This window comes from Takifugu flavidus, chromosome 19, assembly GCF_003711565.1.
Source record: "Takifugu flavidus isolate HTHZ2018 chromosome 19, ASM371156v2, whole genome shotgun sequence".
NCBI classification, from domain to species: Eukaryota; Metazoa; Chordata; class Actinopteri; order Tetraodontiformes; family Tetraodontidae; genus Takifugu; species Takifugu flavidus.
Genome location: NC_079538.1, coordinates 8,093,779 through 8,120,490, shown reverse-complemented (window position 1 = coordinate 8,120,490; position 26,712 = coordinate 8,093,779). Strand labels below are relative to the sequence as shown.

At 46.1% G+C, this 26,712-nt stretch overlaps 4 protein-coding genes across 8 annotated transcripts; 2 read left to right on the top strand and 2 right to left on the bottom strand.

Annotated features, from left to right (window-relative positions):
* The first annotated feature begins 7,649 nt into the window (after positions 1–7,649).
* Positions 7,650–11,451, top strand: LOC130516442 (visual system homeobox 2-like). The gene is made up of 5 exons (XM_057017512.1): positions 7,650–8,161; positions 8,544–8,631; positions 8,961–9,084; positions 10,000–10,180; positions 10,690–11,451. Exons 1-5 carry the CDS (start codon positions 7,735–7,737, stop codon positions 11,004–11,006), a joined length of 1,137 nt encoding a protein of 378 aa, XP_056873492.1. The 5' UTR covers positions 7,650–7,734; the 3' UTR covers positions 11,007–11,451.
* A 320-nt stretch (positions 11,452–11,771) lies between these two features.
* On the top strand, positions 11,772–17,768 carry LOC130516438 (acetyl-coenzyme A synthetase 2-like, mitochondrial). The gene is made up of 14 exons (XM_057017506.1): positions 11,772–12,293; positions 12,943–13,039; positions 13,126–13,325; positions 13,467–13,642; positions 13,714–13,866; positions 13,944–14,091; positions 14,376–14,513; positions 14,596–14,688; positions 16,148–16,260; positions 16,516–16,642; positions 16,731–16,858; positions 17,062–17,125; positions 17,202–17,323; positions 17,408–17,768. Exons 1-14 carry the CDS (start codon positions 11,993–11,995, stop codon positions 17,579–17,581), a joined length of 2,034 nt encoding a protein of 677 aa, XP_056873486.1. The 5' UTR covers positions 11,772–11,992; the 3' UTR covers positions 17,582–17,768.
* abcd4 (ATP-binding cassette, sub-family D (ALD), member 4) lies at positions 12,683–22,692 on the bottom strand. Of its 5 annotated transcripts, none has more exons than XR_008947483.1 (20): positions 22,421–22,692; positions 22,220–22,338; positions 21,838–21,965; positions 21,308–21,447; positions 21,111–21,227; positions 20,901–21,026; positions 20,610–20,660; positions 20,343–20,437; positions 20,138–20,259; positions 19,876–19,967; positions 19,688–19,777; positions 19,329–19,534; positions 19,152–19,243; positions 19,019–19,055; positions 18,867–18,916; positions 18,709–18,761; positions 18,443–18,519; positions 18,190–18,305; positions 17,931–18,115; positions 12,683–12,994 (listed from the first exon to the last, which is right to left on the bottom strand). XR_008947483.1 is itself a non-coding variant. In XM_057017509.1 (20 exons), the coding sequence occupies exons 1-19, from the start codon at positions 22,459–22,461 to the stop codon at positions 18,026–18,028; spliced, it is 1,842 nt and encodes a 613-aa protein (XP_056873489.1). In that variant the 5' UTR covers positions 22,462–22,692; the 3' UTR covers positions 15,911–17,557; positions 17,977–18,025. The 5 variants fall into 5 exon arrangements, 3 of the variants coding, with proteins under 3 accessions (XP_056873489.1, XP_056873488.1, XP_056873487.1); XR_008947482.1 differs by lacking the exon at positions 12,683–12,994 and adding an exon at positions 15,911–17,557; XM_057017509.1 differs by lacking the exon at positions 12,683–12,994 and adding an exon at positions 15,911–17,557 and having other exon boundaries at positions 17,977–18,115.
* Positions 22,693–23,203: 511 nt separating this feature from the next.
* On the bottom strand, positions 23,204–26,651 carry LOC130516441 (sphingosine-1-phosphate phosphatase 1-like). The gene is made up of 3 exons (XM_057017511.1): positions 25,664–26,651; positions 24,647–24,736; positions 23,204–24,571 (listed from the first exon to the last, which is right to left on the bottom strand). The coding sequence occupies exons 1-3, from the start codon at positions 26,357–26,359 to the stop codon at positions 24,020–24,022; spliced, it is 1,338 nt and encodes a 445-aa protein (XP_056873491.1). The 5' UTR covers positions 26,360–26,651; the 3' UTR covers positions 23,204–24,019.
* Positions 26,652–26,712: the final 61 nt, after the last annotated feature.

The window sequence follows — 26,712 nt, the reverse complement described above, 5'->3', positions numbered from 1 at the left end:
TACTTTATGAAAATAGTTATTAGCCACGATTATTTTTGTACATAGGTTAAAGAGAATATAAATCAACCGGAGGTTTTAAAAAGGGAACAGGAAGCTCCTTAATGCCGTCAATTTGTGTTTTTCATTCCTGCAAGCCTTCCAGAAAGGCAACGTTGTGGTTGATGTAGTTGCAGAAATCCTCCAGGAGGAGGCAGTGTAGAGCAAGCAGATGAGCAAGTTTATGAGGGGTTTTCACTTACAAAATGATAAAGGGACGTGGCTCAAGCTATTGATGTACATAAAGATTTGATGTAGTTGTGTAAATGTGTTATTATAATGAGTACAAAAAGACTGAGTCTCGCTGTGTTACTCAGGCTGAACTACAGCGTCTATTCACGGGCGCGATCCCACTACTGAGCGGCACGGGGGCTTTGACCTGCTTCGTTTCCGACCTGGGCCGGTGCACCCCTCCTTAGGCGACCTGGTGATCCCGGGCTCCCCCAGGAGCACCATATCGATACCGAACTTAGTGCGGACACCCGATCGACATAGTCCGCTGAAGCCCAGAACTCCTGAGCTCAAGCGATCCGCCAGCCTCAGCCTCCCAGTAGCTTGGATTACAGGCACGCGCCACCGTACCCGGCGACTTCAGCACGAGCTCGCAGTGATTTTGAGTTTCTCTTCTCTGTCTGACGTCATCAAATACCGCCGGTAGATAATGGAACTACAACTGTAGTTTTGAAGATATGTAGGTATCCCATAGAATGTCATCATTAACGAGGGCGTTGTTTGGGTTGTTATTATTATTATTATTATTATTATATTATTATTATTATTATTATTATTAGTAGTAGTAGTAGTAGTAGTAGTAGTAGTAGTAGTATAGATTATTTGAACACGGCTCAATTAGCTGTCCTCAGATATTCTTGGTTAGATATAACGGAGTAGAATTGTAATAGCCTCAGATTTGGAATGAGATTGTAATTTAAGATCTCACCACAAGGTAGCAGCCCACTCTATCTGAGGAAGCGTGTTCTGAGTCTGTACTGAGCTGGTGCTACTGGTGCTGACCAGAATGCGAGGGCTGGACTGGGGGTCACCGAGGAGTAAGAGGAAGATTTTTGGCACCCTGCTGTGGCTAAACAGAGAGAGTGCATTGTTCTCTGACCTAAATTTCCTGACCTGGAAATGCAGCATAAAAAGGTCAGAATGAATGGACGAGAACAACATGTCTTCACTCTCCACTGAGCCACACTCGCTTGTCAGACCATGACATCATCCAACTGTCAAACAACATTTCCCAACAATTAGACGCCCTCAAAAGAAAATTGCTCAGGATTAAGAGCTGCAACTGGCAGTGTGACATTTGTAGGTTTTGCCAAACACATCGAAACATGTTTAAGAGGCCATTAAACCTTTCGGAGAGCAGCTGTCTGAATCTGCATCTCAATTTAACATTTTCATCCAATCTTTTCTGATTACTTGTGAACTTTTTTTTAGATAAATAGAAATAATTGTGGAAAATTCACATTAAGATCCAGCTACAACTGTTAAATATCCCATTCAAACACAAGGTAATAAAAGAAAATCCCTCAAGAAGTCCATAGGTGGTCATTCATCCAGGTCAGATCTAAACAGAAGAACCTGACTCTTCAGAGAAGAACCACAGTCCAAGCATGCATCTCAAGCACGCGTCACCCTCATCACATCCGAGCGTGCGCCTCAGTTTGGTCACACCCTTCATTTTTCTGTTTGTGGCTGATGAGGAGGATGGTGGAGCACATAAATCACACTCTCTCTTTCATCACACCGGCTTCATTCTTCAGGGCCATCCGATGAGACAGGGAAGCAAACCCGGGCAGAGCCTGGAGATTTATGCCAGGCTGGCTGACGGCCATTAAAGCTCATGCTGCACCACGCTAATAAACAGTCAGTCCACTGACACTCAAGCGGTTCAATAGGCTATAAGCAGGACTAATGAACCACGATATTACAAAGGGCAACACTGTTCATCTATATTTCCAATCAAATATTAAACAGTGTTGTGGACCAGTAATGGTTTTGGCTTTGCTAAACACAAAGAGTGATTAGTGCATCAGTGTTTGTCTGCAAAACGATGCCTGCATGGTGTGAATGGGCGCATTGTGCGGCGACCGCCTTCCCTCAAGCACAAACACAACATCATTACTCCTTCTAACCCTTCTGGGTGCTGATGTGCAGCTGGCGGCCCCAGCTGTTGCCCGTCTGTGATGCGGAGCCTCCAAACGCGGCTGAGTGCTGTCATCAGAGGGAGAGAAGAGATGAGTGTTGTAATTAGGGAGGGACGAGGCCAGCAGCGAGCCAAGTGGTCTCACGGGGGCCCCGGAGGTCTCAGGGGACTCTGAGGACGCGTGGTTAACACGTGGTGTCCTACCTGTGGCTTCACCGATGAGTGCAGACTTGTTACACCTGAAGGAATGAAAACAGAGCACAGTTGATGAAAACTCTAAATAATGCAATGTTTTCAAGACTAATAAAGCAAATTTTTAGTGAGTGTTTGATCTTTTAAGAAGAGGAGTTTATGTTTGTTTATCGATTGAAGCAGTTTACTGTCTGAGCTTCCACGGGCCAAAAAAAGATACTCAAAGTCCAAACTAATAGAGCTCACTGGTTTCAGAAAGATAAATGAGAGACAGGATAAGGAAAGTCACAACAGGCCTTTTTGTGTTGAGTTCAGTACGTTCTCTCCATGTCTGGGGGGGATTTTCTCCAGTTTCCCCCACCAGCAAAAGCACCAGGTCAGCTGGATCCACCGAAGCTGCAGCGGCGGCTCAGGACAAACCCTCCATCAGGCCACGACATCACGAATATAATATTTTGGTGGCTTTATATTGTAAAAAAGAGAGAAACGATTGTTCAACTTGCTGACATTTAATAAGGGATCAGCGGCAAATTAAATGTAATATTCGTGAATATGAACACTTTTCATAATATCAACAATGAACATTCATGAATCACTTATGTTCTGTGTATGTGTGTGTGTGTGTGTGTGTGTGTGTGTGTGTGTGTGTGTGTGTGTGTGTTGTGTGTGTGTGTGTTTACGCGTGCACTGGGGTGTTGCCGTACGATGGCTGCAGATGCTCCATCTGTGCAGGCTGCTGATGAGTGAAGCCGTGAAATAGATCCAGCTGGAGATGTGCGGAGGAGCCTGCAGCCTCCTGGGAAATCATCCGCACCTCCAGCAACACACTGTCAACTCCTCTTGCACCCCTAGAGAGCTATCAATAAGTGGATAATTGAATTTTAAGCACAAAGACTGCCATCAAACAAGTGTGTGTGTGTGTGTGTGTGTGTGTGTGTGTGTGTGTGTGTGTGTGTGGGTGGGTGTGAAGGGAGCTGTTTAGCAGAGTGAACATGGCGAGGCTGTCACGCAGCCTCGGGGGGGTTGCAGAGGAAGGATGAATGTTTAATCCATTAAACAACAATTACAGGCCGTAATGGTGCAGAGGGAAGGTGGCAACATGGAGGAAGAGGCTCCTGAGCCTGAAGACAAGCGTCCGTCACCTGTACCTGTGCAGGACAACTACGGGATGTTTTGGGAAAAGGATTATTAAAGATACAGACTGATGGTTTGTTTTTTCCATAGCTGTGATTTAAGGGATTATTTAGACTAATTTACATTTAAACTGTTAATAAAAATGTGACATGTACAGAAATATACCTTCAGAGAAAAGATGAGGGAAGTGACGCAACTGTAAGGAAGGGTCCTTGAATGAGGAAGAAGATTCGTTTATAATTATTCTTTTTTCTATATATTTTAGAAAGATTTTTTTTAAGTTATTTTCTATAATCAATCCGAAGATGCTGAACAAAAAAAACGCAACATTTTATGTCATAGGTTAACAAATTCCAACAGACGAACTTACATGATGATCCAAAAATTTCAATAATTAGGCACTAAAAATAAAAATGGATTTTCAAAACACAACTATCAAATTCAGGGAAACAAAAGTGACAAGATTGGAAAGATTCATATCATCCTACTAAAACTGCCCAATATGTAGCTCACTTTCCTCTAAAGGTTTTTATATTCCAATATTATCATAAAAACAAAAAACAATAAAAACAAAACCCACAAATGTTTGGAAAGATTATATGAGTAAATCAAAATGATAAAACGCTTATATTTATACACTCCCTCTCTCTCTCTCACACGCACACACACACACACGCACACACACACACACACACACACACACACACACACACACACACACACACACACACACACACTCACACACTCTCCCCTCCCTCAACAGTGTGTCAGTGGGATCATTGAGTTGCACATCTGATCCAAAGCGAGTTTGCTAGCTGCTGTGGTTTTCTCATGCCGTCCACACAATGGTCAGTCCTGGAGCTGCCTGGTGGCGTTGCTTAATTAGGCGAGGAGTTGATTCGTTTGCTCTAATTGACAGCTAATTAAAGGAGTGAGGGCACATCGGATTGACGTTCCGCCGAGTGGAGAAGCTTTGTCCATGGTGGATGTTCTGAAAAGGAAATTATGGAATATTGAGTTTTCAGGGTACCACCTGCCCTTAGCCTCAACAGTGTGTGTGTGTGTGTGTGTGTGTGTGTGTGTGTGTGTGTGTGTGTGTGTGTGTGTGTGTGCACATCTTGCAGTTATGACATGCAGCCTGTAGAGTCCAAAGGTCTCTTCAACCATCAGATAATGGGAAGCTCATATCAGAAGAGAAGCAATTTCCCATTAGGATTTCACTTATTCCCTTTGATGTCACTTAATCTTGAGTATTTACTTACGTTTTCTACAACACAGAAGGCGTTTTGCTACTGGTGTCACTCTGGATCTTGGGTTTATTCCGCAGCTCTTTGGGTCCTTTAAGCTCTGAACTGCTGTTTGTGTTGCACTTGGGGCAGAGAATCCCAGCTGCTCCTGCGTATTCCTTCGCCTTGTTGGCAGCTGCCCGAGGTTTGACGCCGTCACAGGAGGTTAACACAAGTTCTCTGGAGTTTGAGGGGCAAACAGTGAAGTTTCTGAGTGACTCGGCTCAAATTCGCTCTCTCCAGGGGACCAAGAATAGCCAGTCTTCATGTCTGGTGCTGCCCATACGAATCAGAAAAGACAATTAGGGGCTTATTAGGGTCTCGGGGAGTCTGCTCGCCTGCTTGGCCCCGGTTTTGAGCCACTGCCATGGCTCAAAACAGTCAGGGGCATTGTCTCACCTAATTACGCTGAAAGCAGAGGCCCCTTTTTGTGTTGCCACCGCCATGCCTGTCCGGTTCCCTTCTCCTGCCTAACTGCTAGTCCCTGTCCACTCTAGAAGTGTGCTAATTAGAAAAGAAATGGGCCCGAGTAATTATGTCACTTCTGGTTAGCAGCAACAACAATGAGGTGTATTATTTTGCAAAGAAAGTTTGGGAGCTGGGGGGCCTCTCCCCATATTTCCCAAAGCATTTTCCTCATTACACTAATAAATATCTGCACATGGAAAAGGGGGAATGTGGCACACGGGGCGATCTGGAGACTTTAAAAAGCCCCAGAGCATAAATAGACTCACACAGAAATGGAGACTATAGAACAGCAAAGGTACGTCGTTATTGCCCTAATTAATGCTACGTACTCACAGAGGAGACTCCCAGTCACATGTCGGGAGCTGGTTCTTCAAAGTGCAATGGGGAAAATTAGAGGAAATATTTCTGGAGCCTTAGTCATTGATCATTTTAGAAAATTCTGAATTAAAACTGGTTGATTAATCATTGTAATTAGCCAGGATGCTGCTGTTTAGCTGTTTTTTTGATGCGCATTGACATTCAGTATCAGCAGGGTTTTGAACTTGTGACCTTGAATTTGAGTCTAAAGTTTCAAACGAGGGAAAGAAAATGAAAGTATGGGAAAAGTGAAGCGAAAGCACGGACCACAATTTTAATAAACATCACATCACATTAATTAATTAGTTCCTATTTTTCTATTATTCCATTTATTCTAACAACATGCTGCCTGAAGCTGTGTCCATATTGGCTATTGGGTTTGCAGGACTAAACTGTGACAGTTAGTGGTCAGTGTGGTGGCTTCTGGACTTTTGAAGCTCACAATTAAAAGGTTAATCGAATTGGCGCTGTAGCGCCACCATCAGGCACAAAGAGGAACGTTACGCGCTTTTCTGTGGGGGTCAGTGGCAAGGATGTAATTACTAATTTCAAAGGTGGAATAAAGGTGAAATGGTAAAAAAAAAAAGTTTTCTGTAGATTAAAACAGATACAAATAATCAGTCTTTCAATTTACACGTTCTTCGTCTTTTTAGCGTCTTTTTTATGCCAAAAATGGAACAGAATAGGGATCAAAACCGTAAATGACGGTGCAATTTAAATTATGGAGATAGGAAAGATTTTACTCTGTAGATTTTTCAGATTTATTCATGATGTGTCTTTGTTTGGATGTCTGAATTAACGCAATAGTCATAAACCCTTCTCCCGATTTAACCTCCTGCTCCGAGTTCGAGTTGATCAAGACTCGGATGAGGTGATTAACCATCGGTTCAGACGCAAAACCGCAACTGATGGACGTCACCCGCACGCGTCCTCGTCATCACACGTTATCACAAAGTTTCCTCCTTCGTTTCTTTGGAATCTTGCGGCGCTTCCCAGGTCGAGACAAACCCTTGTGTACTTTTCGGGCCTTTACGCGTGTCCTCCACGCCCACAGACGCGGTTGATTTCGGCGTCAGCGACATCCTGACGTGCTGCCAAACGCCTTTATTCACCATCACATGTGTCACTGATAAAGATCTCATCTGCGCCTCCATCGTGCGCGTCCACTCATCTCCATAAACTGTCCTCCGCGGCCAGCGAAGCCGCGCACGCAGTAATTGAATAATTAGAGGATTAGGTTTGTGGGATAAGAGTGGTTTCACTTGGTTCCATTGTGTGGACATCCTCGCTCTTACTTTCTACAGGGGATTTACGCGCTGGCGCGGCTTTTCTTTCACCCGTCGGTGTCCTAAATACTCTGCGGGATACTGTTTGGTATCGTGTGACCCGTCAAAGAATAAAAAAACGCGTAATAAGCTGTTGACGTGAGCAGACCGCCGCCACAGACACAGCGTCTGGTGCGCAACACAATTAGAATATGCAAATGAGCGGGACGTTAACCATCGATCAGTCCCGGAAAAGCAAAGAGATGAATCGGCTGATAGATTAATTGGCTCATTGGTGTTTCTTTTCATTTGCCCATCACGACAAGTTACTGAATTGTAAGTGGATTCATTTGGTTGATATTAGAACTACATCTATCTCATAAATAATACACACGAGTAAAATGTGAGGTAATTTGGCGACTTAACGAGAATAAAAATATATGTATTATGCGTTTTCTCTTGACCTAAAGACATATTTCATCCTTGCGTGGTTGAAAAAAAATCATCAAGATACATTCGTTCGAATAATTTGGACCTATTTTAGTTTGGATTATTACTTGTGATTTCAATTAAAATATCAACGTGGCATGATTTAAAAGGGCAAAAACTTAAAATGTGTGTCCTGGTAAAGCGACGCGAAGAGGAAAAAGTGATATTATGGTTGTTTGCCTGCGTATTTGCCAGGACCTGCGAAAGGTCCATTCATGCAGCGAATGTAAACTTGCTCTGTCCTGTGATTGGCTGCTGCCTGTTGCCTGTTGGATAAAAGCTGAGAGGCGGGCGCGCACACGCACAAGAGCATCAGAGCACCGGGGACTTTTAAAAAAAGACTGCCACCACCGTCATGGCGGGGAAGGAGGCAGTTCTACTTTCAGACAGAGAACATAAAGAAAGAACATCCCTGCAAATAGGTGTAACTCACGGGGGATCCCAGGCACCGGCCCCTGTGTGGAAAATGGCCCCCACGGTGCACCGACGCACCGGCTTCGGGATCCAGGAGCTTCTCGGCCTAAACAAGGAGCCTGCGGCGGCACCCAGGCGGCCTCTGGAGGCCCTGGCGCACAGGACGCACGTCCTGGCCGGCAGGTCGGCCCTCGGACCCGGTGGCCTCGGGGTGGGTTTGCTGGGGCCGGAGGGAATACACTCGTTTTACAGCCAGCCCGCTTTCATGGAGGTTCTGTCAGAGGCGCAAAACGTGCGGGACCTGCAACCGCTGCACAGGGTGACGCGCATGGACGCGCAGCTAGACGCGCACAACTCCGCCAGCTCAGGTGAGTGTTTCTGCAGAGCTCCGGGTCGCAGTTTGTGATGCTGAGAATTTGGGGTGTCGGTGATAATGGGCACAAAATGTCGTTTTTCCCCCAGTTATTTTACATTTAGGAAAACATAAATACAGTTTTTCCCGAACAGTGACTCCTGCATGTGGAGGAGGTTTTTAATCCTTTAAGGAAAACACACTATTTAAGTGCTAATTCAGGATACTTAACATCATAATTATTATACACAATACGTATAATTAGCATACGTAGCAGTTGGATTGTTATTGTTTTTAGATAATTACATTTTTTAATCAGAGTTGCCTTTTTAATGTATTCTTCTTATTATTATTACGTTTGATGTTATTATTATTATTAATGATGTATTTTCTTACAGATTCTGATGACATGGGTTTTTCTCCTGGTGATCAAAAGTTCCCCAAATCTGTGAATCAGAATAAGAAAAGAAAGAAAAGACGACACAGGTAAAACTGTAAAATAAATTAATTAATTTAAAAAATAGGGAATGCAGTAATTTATTTTCCATTTGCCTTTATATTAACTCCAGTTTTACAGTTGAGAGTGTGTGAAACCATATAAAAATCATTCTTTAATTCCTAATATAATCAGGCCACTGTAAAAAAAAAAAAAAGGCATTTATCATTGATATTATAGTGCCAAAATCATCAGGTTTATTTTTTAATTACAACAATTTAGAAAAAAATCCTTCTCAATTATCTGTAAGAGGAAGTATTAGAAAAACATTGGAATTGAGATTAGTTTATGTAAATATTCTTTCTTTTTTTGCCTGTAGAACCATTTTTACATCCTATCAGCTGGATGAGCTGGAGAAAGCCTTTAATGAAGCCCACTATCCAGATGTGTACGCAAGAGAAATGCTGTCGATGAGGACGGAGCTGCCAGAGGACAGAATCCAGGTGAGACGAAACAAAACACACATTTAACTGGAGCTGAAGACGAAGAAATAACACAGTTCTGAAAGGATGATGCCTGATAGAACATGATAGATAGATAGATAGATAGATAGATAGATAGATAGATATAGATAGATAGATAGAAAGAAAGAAAGAAGAAAGAAAGAAAGAAAGAAAGAAAGAAAGAAGAAGAAAGAAAGAAAGAAAGAAAGAAGAAGAAAGAAAGAAGAAAGAAAGAAAGAAAGAAAGAAAGAAAGAAGAAAGAAAGAAGAAAGAAAGATTAGTTTGCCCAGGCCAGGGTCTGAGCTGAGGCCTCTCTGGCTGCTATAGGAGCATTTTAATTTCCCATGATATTTGACCGCCTGCCTCCCATCGATCGGTGTTGGAAATTAACTTATTTTTCAATCAGCCTCTTGGTCTCTAGGGATCACACACACACACACACACACACACACACACAACACACACACACACACACACACACACACACACACATTACTGTTGTCATATAAAGCATGATTGCTCATCTGAGGCCCATCTTTTTAGGAGATGGGGGTCATCAGATCTACCTGAATAGCTGCACAGGCATGTTTCTGACAGTTTTAAATCACACACACACACACACACACACACACATACACACACACACTGTTGAGGCTAAGGGCCATTATAGAACACTGACTCCACCCACCCCTCCAGTTAGTTTCCTCATCAATATTCAAGCTGTCTGAGGCTCTTACAAAGCCAGGCTGGGCAGAAATCAATTCAAACACCTGAAGAACCAAAATGAGAATAATGTAACACTCCCCCCCCCCCCCCCCCCAAACACACACACACACACACGAGGAAAAAGTAGAAATTTCACACCATGACATCATGACAGACCTGAAGTTTCAACCCTGACTTCCATCTCCACAGGTGTGGTTTCAGAACCGCAGGGCCAAGTGGAGGAAGAGGGAGAAATGCTGGGGCCGCAGCAGCGTGATGGCAGAATACGGCCTGTACGGGGCTATGGTCCGTCACTCCATCCCTCTGCCTGAATCCATCCTCAAGTCAGCCAAGGAGGGCGTCACAGAGTCGTACGCTCCGTGGTTGCTAGGTAGGTGTTAAATAGGCAGCAGCTTGTGGCGGACCTGTGATTGATTTGAACATGTGGAGTTCAGCCCAGACAGAGCGCAGAGCAACGTCTGCCGTTATATTCAGTCATTTACTTTTTAAATTTTGAACTATTTTCTTATAAATCATTCAAAACCCCCTAACGGTGCAGAGTGAACAACATCCGGGGCTCTAAGGCTGCTTAAAGGGAAAGTTATTCATTCTTTTCTGTAGAATATGTCAAATTCAGAATCAAACTTTTGTAATGGTTGAGCCTTAACCGGTCAATAAGAGGTGCCAGTCAATGCAGTGATAATCCCACCTAATCAGGACAGATTAGACCAAATGTCCTCGTCGGCCTCACAAAAATTGATTATTTTAAATCAATTAGGCGACTCTGAGCTCGTTTTCAATTCCGTGTGATATTAAAAGAGTCAGCACATTTAAATGGTCAAAGTCTTTCGAAGGCCTCAGCTGTGCCGCCTCACTGACGCCACCTGTTCCTGCTTTCAGGGATGCACAAGAAATCCGTGGAACACTCACAGCCCTCCCCGGGGAAGGCCGCCTGCCTGACGCCACCGCCGGTGACGGAGAAGCTGGAGGGCAAAGCCGCCGAGGAGCGGACGGAGGAGCACAGGAAAGACAGTAACCCAAACATTTCAAAAGAAGAACTGAGGGAGCACAGCATCGCTGCGCTGCGGGCCAAGGCGCAGGAGCACAGCGCCAAGCTGCTCGGGACGGTCCTCGACGCGGCGAGCAGCCAGGAGGAGGAGGCTGGGGAACATGATGTGATGGAGCAGGACGCAGCAGGACGCAGCGAAGATGAGTAACTGAGACAAAAGGGCTGCGGGGTACATGCTGCTGGTGAAATACCTGCCAGAGGTGGACACCCTTGCTGCAGATCTGACACAAAAGTCGTGCAAATGGACACCACAGTGACGAAACCAGGGTTTTTATGAGGGAAAGATGAAGAAAACAGCAGGAAACTGAAGCCCAAGAATCGCTTTCCTGGATCAGAGCTGCGCTCAAACAAGAGAGATTGTTCAGACACATGGCAGCTACTTTATCCAACAAGGCAAAAGGAAACCAATACATGAAAGCAAAACCTCTCCGTTTGGATGACCTTTCTGCTGTGGAGGTCAAACAAGACATTTTCTTCCAGCTGATATGAGATGTACATACTGGAAATATATGTAACATTGGCAATAAATGTCCATGTTTGTCTATGTATAAATGTAATTGTAGTCTATAATTAAAAGTTATTGACGTGCGCAATTCAGTTTCACTCAGACTGATAGTTGTGCATTCTTTAGAGGTTTTGCTTTAATTCTTTAAAAATGGTTTTCACTGACCAGTGGAAGCATTTATCTTGGTTACTTTACTGGACTTATGGTATTTTTCCACATACATTAGTGTCAGTATCAGAGAAAACAAGTGGAATTTTGTGTGTGTGTGTGTGTGTTTTGAATTTAAATTCTGGCATCTGGAATGAGAATCCAAAACATTTAACCGGAATTTCAAGTCAAGCTGGTGGGAAGAACGCAGTTACTTTCGCTGAGGTTCACTCCGGACGCCATCTTCTCACCATGGAACTTTTTAATGCTCTAAATCGTTTGTTAAATCGGGTTTTCGCACCTCTCTGTGAGCGCAAACAAGAGAAATATTGTCGGCGCACATATATGTACCGCCCTTTAAGGCATCCCTCCTCGAGACTCCTTCCCCTCGTGACGTGTGTGTTTTTCTTCTGGTCCTCGCGCTGAACTTAACTTCAACTCTCGCATTGTTTGGCGCCATCTCCCGCACTTCAACAGCAACAATGCTGCCGTGCGCCGAGCGCGTCGTTGCCTCCATCAGCCGACGGTTGTTCCGCTCCTACCTCAGTGTTTCCAGCCGGCGGAGGTGCAACATTACGGCCTTTATGCCGGAGGCGGCGGGGTTCGACGGGGTGTCGGACCGCTCCACGCTGCAGGACTTTTCGGTGTCCAACAGCGAGAAGTTCTGGGCCGCTGCGGCGCGTCACAGGCTGAGCTGGATCCGAACTTTTGACGCGGTGCGGGACTGCGATCTGAGCCGAGGGAAGATCAAGTGGTTCGAGGGGGGAAAGCTGAACGTGTCCGGTAAGATTTCCCCGATGACTCTGTCTCTGAAGGACAAATTTAGCGGGGACAACCAGAAGTACTCCGCGTTTATAAGACGCGTATTAGGCATGTAGAGTCAATCCAGCATTACTGCGACCTTTAAAGGCATCGTGAGGAGGTTCACCCGCTAAACTTCTGCTTTCCTGTCATATTCTGGAGGAAAGTGTTAAAGTGTGACTCGCTGTATTATTGCAACTGCTGTTAATCGTTTAATTTGTTAATCCAGATCGATGCGTTAAGATTACACTTCCTGTGTGGGATTACACTGACCTAAATTATTTTGAAGACCCATCACACTAGTCCTGGATTATACTGGTGATGGGAAGGGCTTTTCATAGGACACACACACTCACACACACACACACACACACAATTCTGTGGACACCTGTGTCCACTTTACCTGATATAATTGAAAGCTAATGTAAACAGCACATAAGAAGACCCTGAGCCCAGAACCCAAGGAAATGTATAAATGAGCTTTCCAATGCAGACCTCAGACCCTCCCCCGGCCGCCAAACAGCCTTTAGTTTCTTGATCCATGTGACCTCAGTGGGTGACAGGCATGTGTGAGCATGTGATGCCACATGGACACTCACATCTTTTTCCCCCCTTTGTGGTCATCCTGCAGTGAACTGCCTGGACCGTCACGTCCACACATGTCCTGACAAGGTGGCGCTGATCTGGGAGAGAGATGAGCCAGGGTCAGAGGTCAAGGTCACCTACAGGTCAGCAAATTGGACTGTGCTCTCACCCCACCACCCACCCCCCCCGTGTTTGTGCCATTGTGGGGTTCACCCATCCCTCTTTACAGGGAGCTACTGGATATGACATGTCGCTTGGGCAACCTGCTGAGGCGGCGTGGGGTAAAGCGGGGGGACTGTGTCACCATCTACATGCCCCCTTGTCCAATGGCGGTGGCGTCCATGTTGGCCTGTGCACGTATCGGCGCAGCACACAATGTGGTGTTTGCAGGGTTCAGTGCAGAGGCCCTGTCAGAGCGAATCAGAGACGGTGAGACAGTATCATTATGCCATTTTACCGACTATTAACCTCCGCCTCTTTACTCTCATAGCCAAAATACAGCCATGTGTTGTATTAGACGCGAAAGCTCTATTAAACCAAAAACTCAGCGTCCGTGCACGTTATTTTCAGCCCAGTCCAGCACTGTAATCACGGTGAACCAGGGGGTCAGAGGGGGGAAGCTGGTGGAGCTGAAGAAGACGGTGGATGAAGCTGTTCAGAGCTGCCCGACCGTGCAGCAGGTCTTTGTTGCCGCGAGGACAGAGAATCCGGTCTTGATGACGGCCAGAGACGTCGCCCTGGACGAGGTGAGAGGACAGCAGAGGTGGGGCAAAAAAAACACCTGCCTCTGAATTTTAACAATGGGTTCTTTGTGCAGGAGATGCTGAAGGAGGACGTGGTGTGTGAGCCGGAGGCTATGGACAGCGAAGACGTCCTCTTCCTGCTGTACACATCTGGCAGCACAGGGAAGCCCAAAGGATTAGTTCACACACAGGCTGGATACCTGCTCTATGCTGCGCTCACACACAGGGTAAAGGTCACGTAAGAAGCCTAATTTCAGGACAGCCGGGTACGTTTTCTTAAAGCACGGCCGGGTGATGTCCCCAGTATGTCTTCAGCTACCAGGATGGGGATGTGTTTGGCTGCGTGGCAGACATCGGCTGGATCACCGGACACAGTTACACGGTCTACGGACCCCTGGCCAACGGGGGAACCACCGTGCTGTTTGAAAGCACTCCCATTTACCCTGATCCAGGTATGAACAGCGGCCCCAAAAAATAAAAAAAGCTCCCTTCCATTTGGAACGGGATTTTTTTTTTAGAGTTTGACATCATAGGGTCTGTTATAGTGTTAATTCTGCCATTCTAGGTATCCCAGGAGCTCAGCGTTCCTGCGAATCTATGAATATCTGTTTACAACTGAGCATCTGTTCTAAAATTAGACCCAGCGCTGGAGATTGTGTTTGTTCCCGTTACTGAGGGACAGTTCTCGATGACACTGGCGACGATAACCGCCCTCACACGCTTGGCTCGTCCACAGGGAGGTACTGGGAGATGGTCCAGAGATTGAAGATCAACCAGTTTTACGGGGCCCCCACTGCGATCCGCCTGCTGCTGAAGTACGGAGACCAGTGGGTGCGGAAGTACGACCGCTCCACCCTGAAAACTCTGGGCTCTGGTGCGATCACGTTCATCGTCCCTGCAGGTTTCCCTGCATCACGCGGACTCTCACTACTCACAACACCCTTGTCTGTGTGCAGTGGGGGAGCCCATCAACACCGAGGCCTGGGAGTGGTATCACACAGTGGTTGGAGACGGACGCTGCCCAGTGGTGGACACCTGGTGGCAAACCGGTAACCGACACTCTTTACCGCTTGTCAGAGGAAACGATGTGCAGATTCCCGCTCGCGTCGTCTTGCTTCGGGATTTTAAACCGGTGTTAAATCACTCCCACCTCGGCTCCGTGGAAGGCAACGACCCTCCACTGGTTTTCCGCCACGTCTGCAGGAATCCAAGCGGCCCCTAGTTCTGCCTTAAAGGGGAACGCCGCTGAACGGTTGCGTAACACCAGAGGGTTGACGTATGCCGGAGCATGTGGATCCATTTAGATAAGAAATGTTTGTTCTGTCTGTCGGGACCCGTGAGTGAAACAGGTGTTCTTCCTGCAACGCTCCGTCTCACTGGTGCTGCAGCTGACACTCTTCCTCCTCTCCTTCCAATTAAATCCCGGACAGATGGATGAATGCTAATTAATTACCACACAAATGGTTAAAAATGGAATTGAAGCCCATTAACTGTAGACCATCGCGACCTGGAGAATGACACACACAGATCTGACCCAAATACTGCATTCGGCCCAAAGGGATTATATTATTATGGTATTTTCCTGGATTAGTGTTTCCAATTAGAACTAAGTGGCATTATTCATAAAAATGCCTTTTGGTTGATCTGAGAGCAAGTAGCCAGTTTACAGAAGAACTCAGATTTTGATCTGCTGTTGGAACGCCGCCTCTGTTTGGGATCACGCTGGTTCTGCTAGATCGCTCCTACTGCTGTTCTTTTAATTAAATGTATTCCTGTTCAAACCCTTTGGCCTGTGTTTTCACCATATTAGAAATAATGGACCACTGATCTAAAGTTCTAGGACTTGTGTAGCAATGACAAATGTCTGGTCCCACGGATCTTTGCCATTGACGCTATTGTGGGATCAACTGTTGTGTCCCATTTTACCCCCCCCCCCCCGCGTCCCTTCTGCCGTTTCTACGCCACCAACACATCCAACCAGCATAATCCAGAGTCTCTGACCTCCAGGCAAATCTAATTGCATTTAATGGACTTAGTGTCGCTGTAATTCCACAACCTACATCTGTAGCAACGATGAGTGATTTCATTTGATTTAGTTAGTTGGCCCTGATCATTTAAATGATGTCCTCAAACCTTCAATTTAATAAGAGGGAGAAGGCAAATTCCCATATTTTTTGTTTTAGAAAGTTCCTGTTTTATAGCTATAACACATTAAAATGTCATATCTTGCAAATCTTGACATTCTGTGGACAATTATATGTCATACACAGGTCAGTAGAGGCTAAAATTGCCAAATAAGTTTATTTTCATACAATCCTGAATGTCCTAAATCCTTAAAAATACAGATTTTCTGCTGCCAGGTCCTAAGTAATCACTGCTCCTGGTGATATTTTTTAATATTTATGTCCTTTAATAGCACCACTGACAGATTCAGTAGAGTGAAAAGAGATCAAACTCCTTATAATGAAATTTTAAATGAATTGCTGCCATTTTGCTCTGCGTTCCCAGAGACGGGCGGCATCTGCATCAGCCCAAAGCCTTCGGACCCAGACGCAGAGATCATCCCAGGAATGGCTATGAGGCCTTTCTTTGGCATCAAGCCTGTCCTCATGGACACTGAGGTGAGCGGCTCATCTGTGTGCAGGGAGTGGTGGTGGTGGTGGTCACAACCAACCCACAGGAAAGGGTGGATTAGGATTATAACCCGGCACCCAGAGCGTCGCTGCGATCGTGCTCAGGGCTGTTGTGTGCGTGCCAACCTGCACGTTGAAAATCTGCCCTGCTACTTTGTGGCAGATTGTGCAGACAGTTGGAGCTCACACACAATGGGCTGGGTTGTGGTTGTCTGTTGCTATAATATCGCCGTTTCTCCACAGGGAAATGTGCAGAGTTCCAGCGACACGTCTGGAGCTTTGTGTATAGCTCAGCCTTGGCCTGGCATGGCCCGAACCATTCACAACAACCACCAGAGGTTCATAGAGACCTACTGCCAACCTCATCCTGGTATGAAGTGTTCTATTTATGATGCTTGGATGGGTTAAAAAAAGGCTTTTTCTATTGTTCTGCTACAGTTTCAAATTGGTGCCTCCAGGTTACTTCTTCACTGGTGACGGCGCTTATTGTTCTAAAGAAGGTTACTACCAGATCACAGGTCGCCTAGATGATGTCATCAACGTGAGCGGTCATCGTATTGGGACAGCAGAGATAGAAGATGTGGTGGTAAGGTCAATAAGCATTTGAAGAAACCATTTAAATTCATTTAACTTCAGGTTCTTTGAATGCATTGACTCACTGTTGCCTCCAGAGGCACATTGTGGTACTACACACGTTTGTGGCAACAACAGTGAGACGATCAGCTGGTTTTATGAATTAAACCCAAACATTAACAGGCTCCTCTCACTCATTGTGGATTTCTTTGACAGAATCAGTGTCCTGTAGTGGCTGAGTCTGCTGTCATAGGATACACGCATGACATTAAAGGAGAAGGTAGGTGAGAAATAGTAACTAGTGCAATTGAAGAGGAAAAAATAGGTTGTTTGAGTTCCTCTCTCTGTGGCATCAGGGGTGTTTGCCTTTGCGGTGCTGAAACAGGGCGTCGACACACAACACGGGGACGTTTCTCAGCAGCTTAAAGACACGGTGTCTAAAAAGATTGCCAAGTACGCCAGCCCAGACCACATCCAGGTGATTCTGTCGGACGTCCAATATAACCGAGGCATTTAGGGCAGCCCAGCACTGGCGTAACGCGTTTATTCTCTCTCCTTGCAGTTTGTCAAGCGTCTGCCAAAGACTCGCTCGGGTAAAATAATGCGACGGGTGCTGCGGAAGATTGTGGAGGGAGACCTGGAGGGTTTAGGTGACCTCAGCACTCTGGATGATCCCACAGCGGTCCAGGAGATCATCCAAGGAAACTCTGAACTGTTCCATAAACACAAGCCATGAATTTTCTAAAAATGTGACGTTCTTGCCTTCATCAAATTTTAAACCAATTTTTTTTTTAAATCCTTTTAAGCTTTTTTAAATTGACTGTATACTTTATTGATATGATCTGTCTTTTCATCATGGATGATGAAATTCACATTAAAGGAAGTGAATGTAAACCCAAAATAAACTCAGGAAAATGTGTCCATCAAGGAATCCTCATTGGTTGCCAAGATTGTGGAATTTAATCTGCTCACTAGAATAATTTGCTTGATTTCTCTTATGTGTCACATTTAACCGAGGAAAAAAACAGGTGTCATTTTAAAAAATATGTATATAAATACATTTTTTAAAGTTTAAAATGGGTCACCTCAACCAAAGAGCACCAAGGTGATTTATTCCGGAGTGTATCTTGCCTCCAAACCAGGTGGGTCTTGCTGTTCCTGGGATTCAGTGCTTCTGGTGTCACGAGGCTTCATCTTTCAGGCTGCCTCCTCTTAGCTTAGTTATCTCCCAGCGGGCTCCTCCACACAGTCTCAACTGGACGTCGTGGTACTGAAACAAAAAGATGGGAGCTAAGCCAATGTCCCCGTGTCTGGGTAGAGCTGTGATCCTGGGTGGTCCTCTACCTTCTCCAGGCTGCTACGGTGCCCCAGACTGATCAAGGTCATGCCCAGCTGCTTACAGGTCCGGTAGAGCTGTGCCTCGGCCTCCTCCGTCAGGGCGCTGGTGGCCTCATCCAAGACTGAGAAGAAAATTAAAGTCAGAAAAAAAAGGTGATTTAGGAAACGTCTGGGCTGGGTCACCATGCAAATGTTTTTAATCAAGGACTGTGGGTGTTGCTGCGATGCATTCATGAATGCAGGAATCCAGAGTACACACATGCATATTTGGGCTGCAGGTAGAAGAGCCGAGCAAAGCTGAGACGCTGCATTTCCCCCGGAGACAGAACGTCATACCTGTGGAGAAGAACTTGGCTTCACTTGTGGAAACGTCTGGGCCGATTTAAGAATTTTACACATAACATTTTTTGTAAATGGCCACAATTATAAGAAATCCCTTCAAATTCCATCATCTGGAGCAACTCCCGGTTGGCATTTTTAAAGATATTCTTGCTAAATGGTTGTTTTTGGGGGCACGTCTCCTACCAGTTCCAGTCCACTTCTTCGTCCAGCCCACCGGTCCTCCTCAGCAGACTGGACTGGAACACACAAGTGTCACTCAGGTGAAAAAGGTCGGGTGTATTACAAACCGTTTCGTATCCAAACCGGTGGAGAATATGGAGAACTCAGGAATGTGTACTGACCACTCCTGCCAGTTCCAGAAACTGAACAATTCGCTCGTCGTCCACTGCGCCTGAGACGTGAAGCCCACATCGTGAAAAATACCTCAACATGTTTACAAAGGTGCATTTTCTCGGCTTTTGCCGTCATCGTTTGCATGACAGAGCTGTGATACCTGACAGGGGGTAAATATCCTTCAGCGGGTAGATCACCTGTTGACAGATGAACGCGCCGGTTAAGCCTCGTCCTTCTCACTCAACGCCGCACGTTAAAACTTGCAAGATTATTGTTTTTATTTGAAAAGCGACCTGCTCACGCAGCGTCCCGTCCGTCAGATACGGCTTCTGCGGCAGGAAGAGGGTTCCCCTGGGTCCGAAGCATGTGGTCATCTGGACAAAGCCTGAGGAGACAAGCGACGTGCCCCAGATCATCAAGAATAATGCAGTAATACGCCTCTTAACCACTTCCTGTGGAGGCTCACTCACCACTGTGCGCCTCCCAGAGGCGGTTGAGGACCCTCAGTAGAGACGTCTTGCCAGTGCCCGTGTTTCCCACCACCAGCAGATGCACCCCCTGTCTGATTGTCAGACTCAGGTCCTCCACCAGCAGCTCATCTGCGTACGGCGACTTGTATGACAGCTGGTCGACGATGAAGGCCGTGTCCACGGGGCCTGCGTGGACATTGAAGTCGCTGAAAGAAGAATTCAAGGAGAAAACAAAGCACTTAAAAGTATCCGTTACGATTCTTTTGGTCGTCATTTCCAAAATCTGAATGCTGAGCGGGCCAGGGTTCAGGATCTTTGTCAGTTACGTGAAAAACAACCCAAAATCTATTGTTAGAAACCTGTCAAAGTCGTAGCTCTCTCCTGACGCGGGGTCATAGTCGCACTGCTCGTGTAAGATGTCATCCATCACCTCCCTCAGCTCTCCAATCCTGATCACGCACACAGATTTATGGATGAGTGGAATAAGACACAATCACTGTTGTCACCGTTCGTCCTTTAGAAAGCATCTAAGTATGCACGGTGATACCTGTGGGTGTATCCTGCCACGTCTGACAGAGTGGTCGACAGGTCTATTAGCTGCGTGAAGCCATTTATCAAGTAGATGCAGACAAATGCATTCTGAATATGAACAAGAGAAGGAAACGCGGTCAAAGGTATAAAACCTTGTTAGCAAAAGACAAGAGTTTAACTTTTGTTTTAGACTCGCGAACAAGTTTGAATTTCAAAGGGCATTTGCTGCCCCCTAGCGGCGGAGGCAAGCAGTCGCCACAGGAAACAGACATTCTCACCTTACTGATGAGAGCGCTGAGCTCACCGGGGGTGAGACGGTCGTAGATGCCAGTGAAGATGGGAATGGCGATTATAATGTAGCTGAGGAATCCTCCAAGGTAATCAAAGGTGTTGACGCCGACTGAGACGAGAGAGGACAGAAGGTAACGTTGCAAATTTAATTTAAGGAGATTTAAGGAGTCGAGGTGTAGCCGGTTTGCTTACTATAGAGCCAAAGTTCCTTCTTTACTAAGCTCTTCTGGATTTGCAGTAAAGCCTGCAGTCTTCGATTGGTCCTCATGTGCTCCACTTTTCCAGCTCTTCAAAAATACACAGCAGTTTATTCTTATAATCTAATTCAAATGCAGAGTGACAGATTCACCACTTTAAGCATATCCAATAACCACAGCAGTTCCAAACAACTTTACCACAGATGTGATGCAATAAATCAGCAATAAAACAGGAGGAATAAATCCCAAATTCCCCTCTGACCTGTAAAATGCTGCAGATTCTGCATTGACGCGGATCTGCATGTGTTTAAACCTGGAAGCAAAAAAAACAAACAAACAAAAACTTTATTTTATTCAAAACGCACATTTTTACTTTCCTGTGGAACTTTTTATCAAGATGATCTCCATTCAAAGAGATACATTTAATCACATTTCCTCTCAAACTGCTGATACATATCCTGAGTTACGCCATAGGAAGGAGGAGCCAAAGAAACTTCCGCTTTAACGTCCTCGAGTCTGAAAACACATGAACCACACAACAACCTTCCTTTACCTGAAGTCTCCTTCTAGCTTCTCTTGCTCAAACAGAGTCGAAACGATCGGCCCCATCAGGAGCTTATTGGCAAAGGTTCCGATCACAAAGTAACCAAAAATACTGACGGGACCGATCCAGCCAGTGCTGCAAAAACAGAAGACGTTGTTAAAATGGCAGACGGGGGGGAGGGGGGGTGGGGGGTGGGGGGGTTGAGAGGGTGGCGCACACCTGTAGAAGCAGTGATACGTGTAGTACGCCAGCGTGAACGGCGACACAATCAGACGACTCGCCATGGTGCTCATCTGCTTACACAGCCGCTCGGCATCCTGGCTGATTCGCTGGTCCCTGCACAGCACACGGCCCATACATCATCATCCTCCTCCTCCTCCTCATCCTCAGTATGTACACTGTCCTCAATGACTCACGGGTTGTCCACTTCCTCCCTCAGCACGTTGACAGTATAATAAACCCGACCCTGGAAGTAGGCGGCATGGAGGCTCTCGGTCAGCGTTTTCCTCCAGCTCACATACATGAGGTTACAGATGAACTGGTCGAGGCTTTTCAGCTGGCTCAGAAGAGAACAGAGAGAAAACCAACGAGAAGAAGGAAAAGGTTTGATGAAAGAGAACGCTTGAATGGTTTCCTGCAAAATGGAGGGAAAATTGTTAATGATGATGATGGGAAATTACAGATTTTTCTGTAATTCAAACATGTGATGACACAAGTTGTGTCCAGATAAAGAAAATCCCTCTTGTTCTTTAAGATAGCACAACCGTGTGGCTCTTAATCCAGGTCAAAATGTGTTATCTATCCCTCAAAAACGCCTATCTGCTCATCACTGACTGACAAAGAGGTCTTAGAGATACCGCGGGTGCTTCTTTTAAAGCAATCACATAGAAAATTAAATCAAATAAAGTCCAACCACAAACAAAGGTATCTACGCGCCACAACTTACAGTGGAGTTTATTATAATGAGCACCATGGCTTTGGCAACCAAACTTCTGAAACCAGAGTAATCTTGGTCTGCAAGCACATTGTAGAAGTGGCTGGGGAGAACTCCAACTTGGTAAATGATCAGCTGCTCTGAGGGCAGAGAATTGACATGAGACAGGTCAAACCAAGGCTCATAAAACAATGTGGAGAAATTAGGCAACACAGATCAGCAGAAAAACCCCTGAATACGCACTCTAATGTTATCTAGAGAGTGCGTTTACAACACCGCTCAGCAGAAGTGAATGTCTCGTGATGAGTCTTTGAGAGAGACACTTTTACACTCACCCCCCACATCCTAAATTTAGCTCTGGCCACAATAAACCTCTTAAAAGTGAGACTCTCACCTGTGAGCGTGACAACAAGCAGCGTCCCAAACATGAGAGCACTCTGACTGGTGCATGATGGGAAGAGGACCTTCAGGATACCGCAGAACCTCTCCACAAACTTCCAGTCCAATTTGAACCTAACGTTAAAAACAGCAGGCACAAAATGCGTCTAACTCTTCTTACTGTGCACACGCACACTCGCGGGTCAGGTCGCCTTACCTTTTCTTCCCAGTGACCTTTGACTTCTGCAACAGAGGCATCTGCTCTGGACGCAGGAGGCGAGTCCTCCCGGTAAAAGCCTCAACTATGTTACGCAGAAAACTCCTTTTCAAGGTCGGCAGCTAACAAACTGCGGACAGCGAAGCAAATGTCGCGATACAATTTAGACTCAACATAATATTTAACGTCACTTAAAAAAAGAACAAATTCAGCTGCCGCCTTACACCGGAATGAATGTTTTGATCGAAGAAAACGGACGTCCGGTTTAAGACTCTGACTTTTCAAAATAAAAGTCGCGTTATTATTTTTTTTAGATCACAATAGTGATAACCGTGCATAAAACGGAAACAAAATGAGCCCAAACGCATTTATATTTTTACAACTACTACTGTACTTACGTGTGTTTGGTTGTGCCGGCGTCTGAAAAACCAAACCAGCAGACAGAAGACCTGTGGTGAGTGAGGATGAGTGTAATGATAGATGTCAAACACCTAAAATCTTATCAAAGTCGTTCAAAGGTTAAGTTTGAGGCCACTGTGTTATTTAGATTAGTGTTAAAGATAGTGTAAAGAATCTATATTCATCCACATGATGCTTAAAAAACAAATCTCAATCTAAAGTCTCAATTTGTAAATCATTTCAGATTTTTTTTTACATTTTCCATGAGAGAAAACTAGATGCAAGAATGGTCTCATAAATATTCCATGTATTGTATGTTGCAGGTTTAACAATAAAAACTGTGGAACAAAGGACAATTTACAACAGCAATAGACAACATAAACATTGGAGGTTAAAGCTTTATAATGGAGGGGCAGCAGGGGTATTTACATATATAAGGTTACAAATCACACATGAACTGGAAAACCAATTTAAAAAATTAGCTCATGTTAATATTTATCAAATATATATTAATAGGATTTATTTTGTTCACCATTATTCAGTGCTTACATTTGGAGCAAATTTACAAATGTTTAAACAAACTTAAAAAAATTAAAACCCTAAATAGTGAACTAGATGGTACGAATACACAAGACCTGGGAAAACAGTATAAATAACCCAAATATAAATACTTACAGTATTTCATTTGCTCCAGAAGTGAGAAGTGGCTCCATGTTACCAAGATATAGTTGGTTTAATCGATGAGCTAATGTGATAATACAGTAAATATTTACAGAAAAAGCAGAAGAGATGCATTGTTTGATAAATGGGCGCCTCATACAGTACACCTGATAGCTCCCATGTATATTAATACATATATACGCTGACCACAGGTGGATCCTAAAGCATGACACTGGTGATGCTGACAGTGTTACTGTCAACTAGGTTTAAATTGCTTCAATTCTGAAGCATTGAGCCTGTTTATAGGAGCAGATACTGGTGGGAGGGGTCCATTTCATCGCCCTGTGAAATCATCAACAGTGTTTTTTGTTTTTTTTTTAACAGTTTTTGGTCGACCTCTACATAACACGGCATATTTGCAACACTAAAAATATAGAATAGATCCACGGTTACCCTTTAAACCCGGGGAGGACGGGTTGATCTTGTGCCGAGCGTTTCCAAGTGCCTCGCGTCCGCGCCAGCCGTGAATGCAGACGACGCTCAGGCGAGGTTGACGAGTCGAAAGAGGAGAGGCACGACGCACACGCAGCTGAAACCAACGACGCTATAAACAATGTAACGGTACGGGAGCTCCACGCGCATGTGCTGCCGCGCCTGCCTCACGTTATCCGAGGGCAGCCCGAAGACCCGGCACAAGAACGGGATGGTGACCGCTTTCATGGCCATCCTCGTGACCAGCAGCACGGCCACGCCGATGGCGAAGCGCAGCACGGAGAGGACCACGGCGCTAATACCGACTGACTGCAACGTCAGAGGCAGCGAGGACAGCGGCGGGTCCAGCAGCAGCCCCGTCTGATAGTTCACGTGCGTGGCCAGAGCGGCGCCCGCCCCAGTGCCCAGAGCCTGAGCCGTGTCGCCCCGCGAGGTGCTCCAGGAGTCCAGGGAGAACGCCACCAGACCCAGGCTAACATGAGATACGACGATGGCCAGCGGCGCGTAGCGGTCCGTCATGTAGAAGGTGTCGATGGGGTCCAAAAGAGGGCAGAGGAAGGCTAAAATCAGGAGGGTGTAGAGGAAGCCGGTGATGACCTCCTGCAACAGACAAACACTTGAATGACACACGGAGACGCCGACTCACTCTCACCGTTGGGAGCGTGATGGACTCACCAGGACAGAATGCATCCCCATGTAGACCCTGCTGACGCAGACCAGGACGCTCCAGCACAGAGCCACTGAGAACCCGAAGAGGAAGGTGTACTAGAGAGAGAGAACAATCACACACCATCACCGACACGAGTCCACGCAGAAACACGGAGCCAGTCTGACATTTGTGCTCGTTTCATGAGATGTAGTGAAACAATAATCCAAATATGCACGACAATCACAGAGGTTCTAGACTCGATGTGGCAGAGGGTCCATCTAAGGCAGCGGCCGTCAACCTGATCCTACAAGGCCTACGGTCCAGACAGGGTTTTCTTTCCAACCAGGTCGTTACCTGCTTTCATTGTGGTTTCTGGACCTGGAGGGACAGAACATCGCGGCTGGATTGTGAGCCAGGCAGGACCGGGCTTGATGAGCCTGATTTAAGGATCTTCGCAGGCAAATTTGAAGGTTCCGCGAACTCCCCAGAGAAGCGGGGCGAGACGGATTCGCTCCGCCCATCGCGGTCGAGACGCAAAAGTCCATCCCTGTTAATCCCACGGCCACTAAAATAGATTGTGATCAGAACGCGGCACGTGCACGGTCCCACTCAGGGTCGGACTGAAATCCATGGACTTAACCACATCAAGGCGGATTAAGCAGATCAGTTATTTCCCTCCGGATCTTAATACGTGCTGAACATATAAAGCCCGTCTGCAGCTTGACTGCTGTCCTCCATGATTTAACTATCTGGTGAAAGATGGCGCCCGTGCTCGTCCTATCAGACGGTGAACTAGTTCTACCACATTCCGCTGTCCAAATGCCAGAGTCGCACTGTGCTCTTTATTATCTGGGGCTCCCAGCTGTGCAGAAACATTCGCAACCGCTCCTTTTTTCCCATGGACAAAAGGAAGAGATTTCTCAATAGTTGAAGAGGCCAGTGAGCCTCCTAACGAGGGTAAAGGCCTGATCTTCCAAAGGGGAACGCTGTGATTTGTCATGTTGGGCAGAATGGTTAAGGACCCCCTGCAGCCAGCAGCTCACCTGCCATCGTCCGTAGGTCAGCATGAACAGACAGAAGGGTATGGCTGTCCCCGTCATGGCGTGGGTGGACGGCATGCTGTACTCAGAGTTGTAGAACACCTCCACCTTCACCACCGGAGGGGATGCCGGCCTGGACCAGCGGACCATGTCCTTGGTGGACTGCCCCAGAAAGAGGTTCCAAGCCCAGACGATGATGAGTCGCCGGCTCGCCAGGGCGTCGATGTTCCAGAAGAGGAAGGGGAAGAAGACGATGAAGAACATCTCGTTGCCCAGCTCTGTCCCGAAGGTGAACAGGTAAAAGAGAAACTTGTTGTGGATCAGAAACTCCTGGCCGACCTCCTCTGTCAGGGAGTTTCTGCGCAGAGGTTTGGACCGGACGGTGTCCGACTCCACGCCGGCTGCTGCCGATGTGCCTTCGGGCCCGACGCTGCGGTCGCTCTGCATCCCATTGGGCTGCGACGAGGCTGCGTCTCCGACCGCTCCATTCCCGAAATTAACGTCGGAGCATTGCTCCCCTTGTTGGATCCTTTTTCTCAATCCAGGAACGTCCGGTTCGGACTCCCCACTGCCCAGGTTCTTCGGTTTAACCGGAAATGACCCTATAACGCCGCAAATCTTTTGAAACCTCGCTACATGGCATGGGTCTTGGAGATAACTGCACACATCTACAAACGTCTTTACGTAGTTGCTCGCCATTTTTTTTAAAAACCAAACGTTACTTTAGAACGCAAACTACTGATGAGTCATTAAAAAATAACCATCGTCCGGCGAACTCGTGACCGACGCAACGCTATTTCTCTACGTAAAATAATGAGAGATCTGGCAAAGAGCGCGGGGTGCTAAGAACATCCGAAGCATAGACCTTGTACATCAGCGTGGAAGTTCGGGACGACAGCATCCAAAGTCCGTCACAGTTAACCATTACTTTAAAGCGTTAATATCCCGGACGCGTTCATAACTGCGCAGGCCGTTATCTGCCCGCTGCTTCGGCCCAGTCTCTTCTTCGTTTGATTTGGTATTAATCGAGCATGTTTGGGTCCGTGCACGTT

Bases quoted from the DNA above. Each gene is read 5' to 3' on its own strand.
- LOC130516438 (XM_057017506.1), top strand. From the start codon at position 11,993: ATGCTGCCGTGCGCCGAGCGCGTCGTTGCCTCCATCAGCCGACGGTTG. The intron at 13,040-13,125 runs GTCAGCAAATTG...CCCTCTTTACAG, and splicing joins GAGGTCAAGGTCACCTACAG to GGAGCTACTGGATATGACAT. The intron at 16,261-16,515 runs GTGAGCGGCTCA...GTTTCTCCACAG, and splicing joins CTGTCCTCATGGACACTGAG to GGAAATGTGCAGAGTTCCAG.
- LOC130516442 (XM_057017512.1), top strand. From the start codon at position 7,735: ATGGCGGGGAAGGAGGCAGTTCTACTTTCAGACAGAGAACATAAAGAA. The intron at 8,632-8,960 runs GTAAAACTGTAA...TTTTGCCTGTAG, and splicing joins AGAAAGAAAAGACGACACAG to AACCATTTTTACATCCTATC. The intron at 10,181-10,689 runs GTAGGTGTTAAA...TCCTGCTTTCAG, and splicing joins GTACGCTCCGTGGTTGCTAG to GGATGCACAAGAAATCCGTG.
- abcd4 (XM_057017509.1), bottom strand. From the start codon at position 22,461: ATGCCTCTGTTGCAGAAGTCAAAGGTCACTGGGAAGAAAAG. The intron at 21,027-21,110 runs GTGTGCGCCACC...CTGTTTTTGCAG, and splicing joins ACGTATCACTGCTTCTACAG to CACTGGCTGGATCGGTCCCG. The intron at 19,778-19,875 runs GTATCACCGTGC...GTGCGTGATCAG, and splicing joins GTGGCAGGATACACCCACAG to GATTGGAGAGCTGAGGGAGG.
- LOC130516441 (XM_057017511.1), bottom strand. From the start codon at position 26,359: ATGGCGAGCAACTACGTAAAGACGTTTGTAGATGTGTGCAGTTATCTC. The intron at 24,737-25,663 runs GTGAGCTGCTGG...CTCTCTCTCTAG, and splicing joins TGACCTACGGACGATGGCAG to TACACCTTCCTCTTCGGGTT. The intron at 24,572-24,646 runs GTGAGTCCATCA...TGTCTGTTGCAG, and splicing joins TGGGGATGCATTCTGTCCTG to GAGGTCATCACCGGCTTCCT.